Genomic DNA, 12,599 nt, shown 5'->3' on the forward strand with positions numbered 1-12,599 from the left:
TGATTGAGCGAAGAGATGGGGGGCGGGGGGGGGGGGGGGGGGGGGGGGGGGGAGTATCCCTTTTCAAATAATTGTAACATTATTGCCTCTGGATCCTAATGCAATTTTGCTATATTGTTAAACAAAATCTGACAATATGACAACACTGTGTCCCAAAGGATGCCGCGTTTAATCATGCATGAGGTTGGACTATGTGTTGTGTGTGGGCATCCGTGTCTGTTTATCTGAGTGTTAATGAGAGAGAGTCGATGAGTTTTGGTGTGTTTGCGTCTGCTTGACGGATACACACATGTTTATGTGCATGTAATGCAGGTCATTATGAATAACTTGATTTGTAGGAGACACTTTCACGCACATTTGCACATGTCAGTCTTGCAAGATAATTGTCGCACTGGTACCAGATTCTGTGGTCACCGTGGAATATATTTTGACCTCAAGTTTGTTTGCAAGTCTAAGTGCATACATGTATTTATGTGCAAGAGAGTGTACATGCACGTATGAAATCGCCAGTGAGTAGCTGTGTAATTATTTGGGGTGTGCTTAAGTATGTGTGCTTGCATTTGTGTGTGTGTGTGTGTGGGTGTGTAATTAAGCTGCATGGGTCTGCAGCTCAGCAGCTCCTCTGTAATGGGGTCCAGTGGGAGTCTGTGCTAGAGAGACAACCTCATGCTGCATGTGTACACGCGTGACCTGGTTGACACCCATGTGCCAGCCTCGTTCTCCAGCTTGCACATTCACGCACGCACCACCAATCTTGTCTATTTCTGAAGTCGCCGGCAAATCAAGAGCTTTCGATGCCTAACAGAGGGACAAAGTAAAGCTGTCAACAACTCAAGAGTAAACAATCGAAACCCGATGAGACAGGACATGTTAGACAGATAGCCACACAGCCAATGGATTCTTTAAAATGCTATCACAACATTCCCCCAACCCCACTCCACCTCCATTCCCACCTTCTCTAGGGCATTCATCTGAGTACAGCAACCATTAACCACCACTTCATCTGGAGCGTCACCTTTTTCTGAGCTTCAGCTCTCCCTCTTTCCATTCATTCTATTTATTCCCTCAACCTGTGACCCAATGACAGTTTCACTTGCTCACTAAGTCACACTCTAAATAGTCACACATGACCTTGATGTTTAGCAATGCCGTGCCTCAGCCTTTCATTGTACTCTGCTGCACAGGCTATATAGGTATTTATAGTCATCTCCCTAGCCAAATAGCCCTATAGCCATCGCAGTCTAGTACATAGCCATCTAAACCTCATTATACCTTTGTCACAACAGTGAGGCCAAATGGAGGCTCCCATCAACAGTTGATGGAGAGGGTGTGCTTAAAAGCACCCAGGTGTGTCATATAGCATAGTACATAGTATGTCTCATAGAGCAGAGCGAGGAAGGGCACAAGCAGCCGGAAGAGTTCAACCAAAGGTCAATGTACTGAGAATCAATAAGAGAAGAGCTCGTGTGCTCAATGCAGGGCAAAGAATCATGTTTTTATATAACAGCTGCCCCTCATAGTATTATACTGTAAGGATTTTCTCGCAAACAAAGAGATAGATGGTGAGCCATAATCCTGTAGTGGCAGTATCAACACAAGGACGTTAACAAAAGACCTTATAGCAACAAGCATATGCTATTGAACACAGTGTGTGTGTGTCTGAGTTCCATATTGAACAGTAACATGAAAAATTTAATTTCTTTGAACATCACACTCTGCAGGTCTTCAGTGGTCAGTCTTCCTCTGTAGATTTTAATAATAACAACATTGTAACACAAAAAGATAAAAAAATAAACAGAGCAGGTATTTTTGGCGAGCCATCAGTCTTATAGCTACTTGTCTCGGTGGGTTCCACCATCTCTCTCTCTCTCTCTCTCTCTCTCTCTCTCTCTCTCTCTCGTTCTCTCTCTCTCTCTCTCTCTCACACACTCACACGCACACTCACTACTCTTGACTGGCAGGGAACACAGAGGGAAGAGAAGGAGATCTCAGGAAGGGAGGAAAGGGGTGGTGGTTAGGGATGAAAACATGGGGAAGAGAGGGAGGGGAAGAGCGGGAGGGGCGGGATAAGGGAATTCCCTTAGCAGTTGTTATTGATTCCGGTGTTTACGGGCGAATAGTTTAGTGCCGTTTACAAAACAGAACAGATGCAGCCAGTGAGCAAAAAGGTAAACAATTGCTGTGTGGCGGGCTGCCAAATCCCCAGTCTGATGTATTAAACTCACGGTGAAGAGCATTTCCCCTTTGGCTGCACTTATTGCCACTTCATTTCCTCTTCGCTCTCTCACACACACACACACACACACACACACACACACACACACACACACACACACACACACACACACACACACACACACACATACACACACACACACACACACACACACACACACACACACACACACACACACACACACACACACACACACACACACGCACACACGCACACACGCACACACACAATTTCTTGCCATCTCTCAACTTCTGTGTTTCTCTCTTTCTCTCTCATTCCCTCCTTCATCTGAGAAGAAAAAAGGGACAAGGTTGTAGAGCGCTTTTTTGCCATTTGGCTATTTTTTTGTCCTTCTCTGACCCAGGAGGCCCAGTTCTTCCTAACAGAGCCATTAGTAGGGGGAATTGCATGTGTCTGACATGGCCGAAAACCAATTATTAGACACTTTCTACCAAATGATGCCCAAGTCTTTGGGGAATGGGCAATCATGCAATAATTTAGCCACTGATTTAATTTCTCTCCAGCACAGCATCCCTCTCACTCTCTCTTATACTCTCATCCTCTGTCTCTCATCCCCCTTCTTTCCTCCGCTCTGTCTCTCTGTAGTGTAAATCACAACATCTGAGTGGTAGCCTGTTTCCGTTATTGACACACCTCCAATTGGCCCTTAGTCCCTCTATCATTAGATTACAACATGTAGAGCTTGGTTTTCTTTATTTGAGTAGATCTGTGACATACACCCTCTACAGGTGGCGTTCAGTATTCCGTGTTATTAGATTGTGGTAAATAAAGGACTCAGAGTTTTTAGAAGGTTGCAATTTCAGTGCATTTCACTTGCTTTTATAGGAGGTTGATGTAAACTTTTATTGGAAGATTTGTCATTAATAAATCAGACTCTAGATTTTGCTGCAATTCCCTATGAAAGTGGTGTCTATGACAGCAGACTGGTAAAACAGGCATCCTAAGAATAAAAGCTTCTTCAGATTAAAACAAATATCTCCAAATAATATTTTGACATCAATCTGAGTTTATTTGGTGACTTTAAATTAAGATTGGTTCAAGCCCTGCTGCGACTAAAGCATGCAACTTCAATGAATGGCTATTCCAAATTAGCACAATTCTTCTTCAGATCCACAAAAGGCCTCATACATTTTTCACCGTCACTGGTGACCAAGTAAACTGCATTGTTTGACTCTTGTGGTACTTCAGAGCAAAGCGGCTTAGGTAGCATCCAAATAGCTACATGGATTAAAACATACATTTTCTTTACAAAAAACAAAAAAGCACAAACAATTTACAACTTTCAAAAAGTTTCTTCTGCAGTGGTCTTTATAAGGGATTGACAATGGTGTAGTGGATAATGCGTTACAACACTAGACTTAGACCTGCATTTCATTTTCTGAACTGGGGGCTTTACAGTGTGCAGTGTGCATGTTCTTCCTGTGCATGCATTGGGTTTGCTGGGGGTACGCTGGTTTCCTCCATCAGTCCAAGCACATGTGCATTATACAAGTTATTTAATTTCAATAAAGAAATGGTTATTTGTCCCCGAGAAAAGAGCATTTCTGTACCTGTGTCAGTAAGTTTCTTTGATTCATTCATGTCAGTTGGGCTGTGTACCTTAAGTTGGATGAAGTGATAAATGGATGGAAGGTTGCTAATGCTTCTTGTGGCACTTTGTGATGCAAGCTGACAAAAATGATAATCAACAAACCCAAAGACTAAAATATCTGTCATTCCTAATTTTGTGCATGAGAGCGTGGTGGTGAATAACTCATTTCCTTGTACAGGTCGTTAATCTGGAGGTGTGATGCTGTGCTGCAACACTTCGATGTGTCTCTATTTGTGCATGTGCATCTGTATATCCATGCCTCCTTGTGTGTTCATCTCATAGGGTGTCAAGCAGGGTTGCGTGGGTGCCTTGGGGCAAGTCTGTGTGTGATTCAGTGTGTATGTGGGTAAAATGAGGCTATGAGCCACCGCAGACCGCCTGCTAGGCCCGGTGACAGCTGGGGTCTTCTTCGTCAGTTGCGGCCCACTGCTCACTCAGACAGCCTTATTATGGGAGGCCTCCCACTGTGATTCGCCAATATACACTCTGACACATGCACGCACACATACACAAAAACAAGACGCCCAACCCTTGGTCTCTTGTGGCTTTTTCCCTGGGTGCTGTCCAACCAGGCCACTGCAGGGCCACCTGGCCTTCACAGAATGAAACACCGGCACTATTTGATATCTCAATTAGGTTTCTACAGCAAGATGGAGGTATAGCTGTATAACAGTAGTGATTTGAGTGGTAATATAAAAGTAACTCTCTTCTGTTTTATATTTGATTGCCTGTTTTTTTGTGTGTTATTTCCTGGCTCTCTTTGCTGTCACATACAGAGAGAGGTTAAGGTTTCTTCGTCTTCCTATGCATACTTGAACCGTGAAGCCTGGATGAAGAACACAGAAGAATGTATTGTGTGGATGGGAGCATTTCATTAAATCCCACTTGTTTAGTGCCCTTGTTCATATTATTGTTTTCAAGCCCTCAGCGAATCACACTGACTCTTCATCACGAAGTGCTGCCTGCTCTCAATAAACCAGCCATTTTTTTTCTCTGCTTTCTCAATAGAAGGTGCCAGGAAAATGTTCATATCCTTGAGCTGTTCAAGAGTGATACACAAAAGCCATTGTGTCCACTCTGAGGAAATGGGGGGGGGGATAAATGGCATGTATAATACACATTCTCAAGGGCCATGAAACAAATTCTTCTCTGTGATTTCATTGGAGCCATGATTTAGTGAATATAAACGCTGACATACACACATAAACACAACGAAACACTAAAGACCAAGCTCTCCTCATTAAGATTAGCAAACAGCCATGTCCTCTGTGTGGCAACTTTCTGAAACAAGGCCTTCTCGTCACCGACAAGGACAGTAGGAAAACACCATAATGAAACATCATCCATAAACTGTATGCACCATGCCAAGAGATGTGCCCATGTGAACACAGTGACACACACAAACACCGCTACCTATTCCATAATTACATGGCAGCATGTGGGTGCACGTCCCCGGCTGACAGTGTGTATAAACTCAGGCAGAGATATGATCTAGTGAGGAGCTGTTCTTATTAAATATTAACAAACGCCATTCCCAAGTAGCCTCAATCCCCACAAGCACCTCCAATGCCAGCCAGAGCCTCAGCCGAGCTATCTCGCGTCACTACAGAACCTCTCTCCCCGCTGAATAGGCTGCTGTGCTTTTTCTAAGAAAGAGTTCAAAGAGGCAGAAAGGGCGCGGAGGGGGGGGGTGCAGCTGTGGTGAATGTGCTTGCTATACATGCTCGAACTCAATCCTTTTTTATCTATAGGGAGCTCTCGACGTCGTCATATGGGGAAATTAGTAGAAGTGGAATTCAAATCAGCACTATCAAAATGGGGTTGCAAAGTGTTTGAACAGAATTTCACAACCTCGACTTCACCCCTGTGGTCGATTGTTAGGGAATAAATTGTAAGTGTATACGCGGGAAAGTTGGAATGAAAGCTTTTGATGTCCTACAAAACATGGCTCTCCTATGCACATGTATGCAAATTACTGATGCCATATGGAAATTTAATGATGCATTTTTAAAAGGGATGTATTAACTGACTCTTGATCACACAATTTTCTAAGTAAGCCGGCAATTAGTGTGCACGCACGCACACACTCGCATTGACTTAACAACAAATAGGCAGCCCACACACAAGACATAGGCTCAAAGATAAAGGGAAATGAATGATAAAAGAAAGTATGGACACACAGGTCCACCCACATGACTGTACAGGCACACATAAAGGCAAACTATAGCAGGTTTAAACACATCAAAACTGCACCGAAGCAAACACTTTATTGTAGAGTTGCTGTTTTGTCAGGACTCAAAACTTTATCACTTTGACTTTATCTATTCTTTAAATTCTGAATGCTTATTATGATGATAAAGAAATGAATGATCACCTAAAAGTTGGAAACCCTAAATATAATATGGCCCTCAATTACACCATGACTGTATAAAATGTATGGGAACAATAAAAGTGGAAAATACAATTGAGAGTCCTTGTTTTTTTAAGTCAAAATTCAAATCACACACAAACATGCACAAGTAGACATGGCCCACCAACTCCCCTGCAGACTCAGTGAGGTGTGTTAGTGAAGTCTAAAGCCTGTATTGTTCCTGACCAACCAACCTGCTTCGCACAATCCGCAGTCTCCCTGCTCACCCCATTACACTTGGAAAACTACAGGAAAATGGGGGAAAAAAAAGAAAAAAGGGAGGAGGAAGTGGACATGGGAGAGATGGCGTAAAGGAAGAGGAGATGAGGAGGAGGGGGTGTTGGGGGGCTGAGACCCTTCACATCTGTCGAGGTACAATGTCAGAGCCTGCCTTTGAGTCGGTAGGGTTAAAAGAGGAGGCAGATCTTGCTGTGAATGCTGTTAAATGGTTCAGTGGTTTGACAGTGGCTGATGCTACAGACAGCGCCGCTCCCCTGGGAGCCCACAGAGTCTCGCAGGCATGGCTCTTATCAAAATATACCTACCGCCTGCATTTACTTCAGAAATAAACAATAACACAGCGGGGAAGCAGGGAGAGATCTAAGGAGTCATTGGATGCTTATGAAAATAGAATCAGTTTTTTAAGCCAGTGTCATAATTGTCTTGACAATTATGGGCGTAGCATACTGTATAGACAGCAAAGTGTGAAAGCAGATTATGCATTAATGTTCAGGCTTTGGCTCTTTAGGAGCCAGAGGCATCTGGGTGGTGGATATGTGCATTCTTGAGCTTTTTGGGAGGGACTTAAAAAATAAACAACACAAAAATGTAATCCCAGTTGTAGCCCTCAAAGCTGTGTTTCAGCTGATAGTCACACACACACACACACACACACACACACACACACACACACACACACACACACACACACACACACACACACACACACACACACACACACACACACACACACACACACACACACACACACACACACACACACACACACACACACACGCGTAAGTAAAACCAGCACAGGCAAAACTGCTCCATTTTACCATCATTACACAGCACGGGTCCCTCGCTCCCTTTGGAGCCGTGTTCTGCCTCCGGTGCTACATTTGACGGTTTGTTGAGCGGCACGTAGGTGTGTAGCCTCCACCGCGTTACGTGATCAAACAGCCCAACTGACGCATGGCCAATTATCCTGGCTGCCTCCTCTCATCTCACGTTTAAGGAGAGGGAAAGTAAAAACCAGAGAGGGAGATGGAAAGAGAGAGACGGAGGGAGGGAGAGAGTAGCACAAAAAAAAAGAAAAGAAGCGAGGCTGGTGGTGTGTTTATCGAAGAATGGCAGATGTAAAGGTACCTCTCTCCCTGTTCTGCAGGAAAGCTGACATGTGCACCATTTTTGAAAAAGTAAACAATGGCTTGCACACTTTTTTGATTGTGAATCTTTACCCTCAGCAAGCTGTAAATAGGCCAAGATAAAACATCCTAAAAGAATATTAGATATCAGAAGTGACATGGTGTGTGGGGTTCTTTGCTCTCCTCCAGTCCCGGACTATAAGATTCAGGTCTGTTCCAACGCAGAAGCACAGTCTGTTTTTGAGCAAATATTAAGTGCTTTTTTTTTAACTTCTCTTTTTACTTCTCAAAGACCATCCCACTGTGTAACAAGGTCAAGAGAATGATGAACTTTGCTCCTATCCCTGCATCAATTTTTCCTCAACCCCCTGTTGTTCCACTAAACAGATGTATTACTGCTTGAAAATTCAGTCGAAGGTTAACTTTAATCAATTTCCTTTCTGTGCTGCTAGGTCATGAGGTTGTATAAAAGTGCTGCTGCGGCTATGCCCTTGTTATGTTTTAATGAACTTTTTTAATCTTTATTGTTTATGAAATTGCTTTGAAGAAGGTTGGTCAGCTACGATTATTTACACAAAATAAATCACTTGCCAGGAGGACACCAGCCATAGTCCTCATGTAAAGAAGGGAATTAATTCCGACTTCAACATACTTTGGCCAGACCTGCAGTCTTTTTCAGATCAGAGCACATTACAGTCCAAGATTCAGTCGGTGGCAAATAATGTTTAGAGGCATTTCCTCTTTTAAAGAAGCCATGGGTTGGGGAATAATGGTCCTCTATCCTGTTGGCAAAGAGGAAAGGGTAGCAGACAGGAGAGAGGGTAGTAAAAAGAAAGCAATTACAATGGGAACAGCAGTTACTGACAGTCACTTACAGGGGCTTTGGTTTTGGCTCACATCACTGCACACAACAGTTACAAAGTAACAGAAAAGAAAGAGTGGAGGAGTGAGCGGAGAGGGAAAATTCCATTTTTGGGTTACAAGAAGAAGCAGGAGGACAGAAGAGGAGAGGAGGAAGACCTGGGAAAAAAAAGATGCAAATACATTTCGACAATTATTACCATATTGGTTCAGATATAAGTCGTTGCAATTCACCGGTATTGAAATGCTGCATGTCAAATGTTTTGGACTACAGTGACTATGATGCACTGTGGGAGGTGCAGGCGGAACGAGAGCATGAGAGTAACAAAAGCTGGAGCATATATTATATTTGAAACAAAATGGTACCACAACATTCGAACTGAGAAAAACTGAAGGAGCAGAATGAGCATATAAGTCTAATATCTCAACAATATCACTTACCGACAGAGGCACGGGACTTGGCTGAGTGTTTTTTGACTTTGCCACTGAGTGCAGTGTTGTTTCTATGGGCCGTCTCGGTTTCTCTCTCCATCAGGGTGCTCAGCTCTTGGACCACAACGCCGAGGTAGGCTGCGTTAAGAAAACCGAGGACCGCATGGGGTTCTACCAATCTCAAAAGTAGTTGGAGCTCCTCTGTGATGGCTTCGGTGAGAAGTGGAATTAGCTTGGAGAAAGCTATTGCCAGTCGGTCAAAGCCAGTCTCACCACCCGGGCTGGAGCGCAGGGATGAGTGCAGGGTACCCAGCACATGCTGGCATTTCAAACCCTAGAATTACAAAGAAAATTCAATTAAGAAATATAACAAAAGAAAAAAAAACAACTTTGTGATAATATTCTATCCACCACCATGAATTATCAACTTCACTCTCACACTTTACTGTTCTTTTCTTTGGATTTTGTCAGAAACATACAGTAATTAATCATACAAATCCCATCTGATGAGATGTGCACAAAGAATAAAATAAATATTAATTCGTACATAGTACTATTTCTTGAGAGTGGAAAGTCTGAATTTCAGCTCTGTCCTGTCACGGCAAGAGCAACGCTTTGTTCAAACAGGAACAGAAAAAGAAAGAAAAGATAAGATACACGGCAGCACGGCTTAGTTGGTAGAGCGGTCGCCTCCCAATTGAAAGGTTGCAGGTTCTATTCCCATCTCTGCCTGGGTGAATGTAGTGTGAGAGTGAGTGGTCGGAGGGGCCGATGGCACAGATTGTGAGCCTCACTTCCATCAGTCTGCCGCAGGGCAGCTGTTGCTACATACGTAGCTTACCACCATTCAGTATGAAGAGTGAATGAATAATGCAATGTAAAGCGCTTTGAGTATCCCAGAATAAAGTGCTGTATAAAACCCATGCATTATTATTACAGAAGGGAAAAAATAAATCTGCCAATCCTTAGAGTATAGTTGATATTGTAAACGGTCTCATCTGTCATCATGACATATTTATTGGCACCTTTATATATTTTATTTAGAATAAAAATTCTTTCTGGTTTTTTTCCCCATAATTAACAGGAGAAATATGTTGTCACAAAACATAAAAAAAAAATCTAAACAATATTACCTGTATGTATAGTATATATTTTATTTTATTTTGTCTATTATGTTCTTTCAAAGTTGTTGTATTTCTGCACTCTTTTAAAGTATCATCAGTCTATTCCAGAGTTGAACACCATCCACAGGAATGCACGTGCTGTTACTCTTACCATACATATCTCTTTCATAACTCATCAAGTCTTTCTTCAAAGAATTTTCTTTGTGAAACACATCAACCCTTTTCTCACCATCTTTTTTCTTTAGTATACTATTTTTAAGAAAACATTAAAACTTTTTTTTTTTCTCCATTATTGCATTTTGAGTGTTTTTACTGCACCTGGTACTGTGTGAGCACTTCTGACTCAGGGTACAGAAAGAAAAGTTGTTGCAGACAGTGAACACGTTCAGTGATGGACAGAGTGGACTTTGGTCTGAGTTCAGGACGTTCTGGGCTGTGTGAAGACAGTCGATCCATCAAGTAGCGTCGCAGCTGAAGGCGTACAACGTCCCACGTCTCCTGGATCTGAGGGGAAAAAAATTATAATAAATAGACAACATGTTTCACCATGATACAGACAAATGTTTTTATTTTAGTTTATTCAGCAACTACAACTAATGAAACAAACAATGAATTAGAAACCGTGAGGAAATACTGAGCTGAAGAAAAATGGCGGATTACCTCTAATGAAGTGTCATCGGTGACTGTATGTAACAAGTGGGTGGAGGAGGCGGTCATCTGAGGATGAAGAGGTGAAGATGAGGATGAAGACGAGGGACTACAGGGAAAGCTAACACCACAACTGGCTGATAGCTTCGTTATGAGCTGAAGTGTCACTTCTTCTTTCGTCTCTTCTTCAGATTTCAAGTACTGGTGCTGAAAAAAAGAGGAATGAGGATGTTAATTTTACTATAGGAAGGAGTAAATTACCTCAAGATATCAGACAGTGTCATATGATTGAACAGTGTAGTGTCATTTGATTCTGAAGGACTTCATAATAGACGGTACTTCCACTTAACAGATAGCCAAATATTAATAAAGGACTATTACTGTAGTTAAGTGTGAAATGAAAAATATACGGTAATAAGACTGAATTAATCTCAAACTAATCATCACAACATCACATCAGTGAAAGGGACAATTTATTTAAAAGAAAAATATTTTAAATTAGCAGCATAATGAATACGATAATCAGTGAGTGTCTTTATCATCCTGACACATTACCAGAGCTTTGAAGAAGTCCATGAGCTCGTGATGGCCTGGGCCAGGCCTTGAGTTGCTTTGCATTCTGATGTTGAACCACTGGAGGCACTCTGTAGGACTCGGTGGACGATCCCCTGTACGGGAATCTCCCATCTTCATTTGGAGGTCCTTCAGCTGCTGTTCAATACTAAGTAAAAAAAGAAATACATTGAATGATTTATTTTTGACTTTTGGAAGGTCTACATTAGACTGTCACAATCTGCAGAAAAAGTCACCTCAGAGTGAACGCTGACTGTCAAGACAGGAAATGAAAACCTAATCACTCAAACGTATCCAAATAAAGACAGTGCAGTTCATGTACAAACACAGAAAGATTGTGCAAACTATGTCACATTGCAGCACAGAAACGCACAGACTCAATGCTGGAAATGCACGCAAATATACACACTACGTTGCACTCGGTTCTCCCTCACTCTCATTCAGTGTCTGCGCCGCAGAAAGACAGATAACAGAAGCATCAACAGTAATGAACACAGACGTCGATATATCCGTAGGTTCGTGTGTTAAGCATCTGGTGTGAAGTGGCATTACAGGCATCGGCAGGATTCTGAGATACACACTTCTTGCCATCTCATGTCTTACTTGTCCCCATGACACACACACACACACACACACACACACACACACACACACACACACACACACACACACACACACACACACACACACACACACACACACACACACACACACACACACACACACACACACACACACACACACACACACACACACTTTTGATTTTAACAGACAGCATCAGCTATTCAGCTTCCTCTTTAATATGACAGATTAGAAATGACATCTTTGGGCTCAACATGTTTAGTCATTTCCATGCAAATCCAGGCATATATATCGGGGTATGTGACACTGTGTCTGGTTGTGTGTGTGTGAGAGAGTGTGCGTACGTGTGTAGGCCTAACACACCTGCATAATTAAACAAGTTACGGTGTTGTGAACGCTGCTATTGTGTTCATATGTGGATGGCTGCATGCTCATAGATATGCATATGCATAACGCTCCATAAAAGAATGTATGTAGGAGTCTTAATGTGTATTTTGTGGTGAAGCTGAAATGACAAACTACTCATTTCATCAGTTAATAAACAAAAATCAATTAGGAAGATAACTTCAAGAACATCCATAAAAGAAGTGTTTGAACCTTTTTAATGGCATATTTTATCTAACACTTAAGGGCTTTTTTTTTGGATAAGATTAATATAAATGCATGGTTTTTATATCTGTAACTTCACTTTGAAACTTTCTTTATCGTAACTTAAAAGAATGATTCATCAAATAATTGTACGCGCAATAAATAG

At 42.1% G+C, this 12,599-nt stretch overlaps 1 protein-coding gene across 1 annotated transcript in view; it reads right to left on the reverse strand.

Moving 5' to 3' along the window:
• Positions 1-12,599, reverse strand: part of kiaa0825 (KIAA0825 ortholog) — a gene marked incomplete at both ends in the record, with an annotated part of 108,434 nt that overhangs the window by 90,091 nt on the left and 5,744 nt on the right. The window contains 4 exons of the mRNA XM_080500037.1: positions 8,928-9,252; positions 10,361-10,546; positions 10,703-10,897; positions 11,246-11,411. Of these exons, the coding sequence (XP_080356163.1) occupies positions 8,928-9,252; positions 10,361-10,546; positions 10,703-10,897; positions 11,246-11,411 (872 nt within the window). The remainder of the gene's footprint in view (positions 1-8,927; positions 9,253-10,360; positions 10,547-10,702; positions 10,898-11,245; positions 11,412-12,599) is intronic.

The sequence above is a fragment of the Blennius ocellaris genome (assembly GCF_963422515.1).
Source record: "Blennius ocellaris genome assembly, chromosome: 7".
NCBI classification, from domain to species: domain Eukaryota; kingdom Metazoa; phylum Chordata; class Actinopteri; order Blenniiformes; family Blenniidae; genus Blennius; species Blennius ocellaris.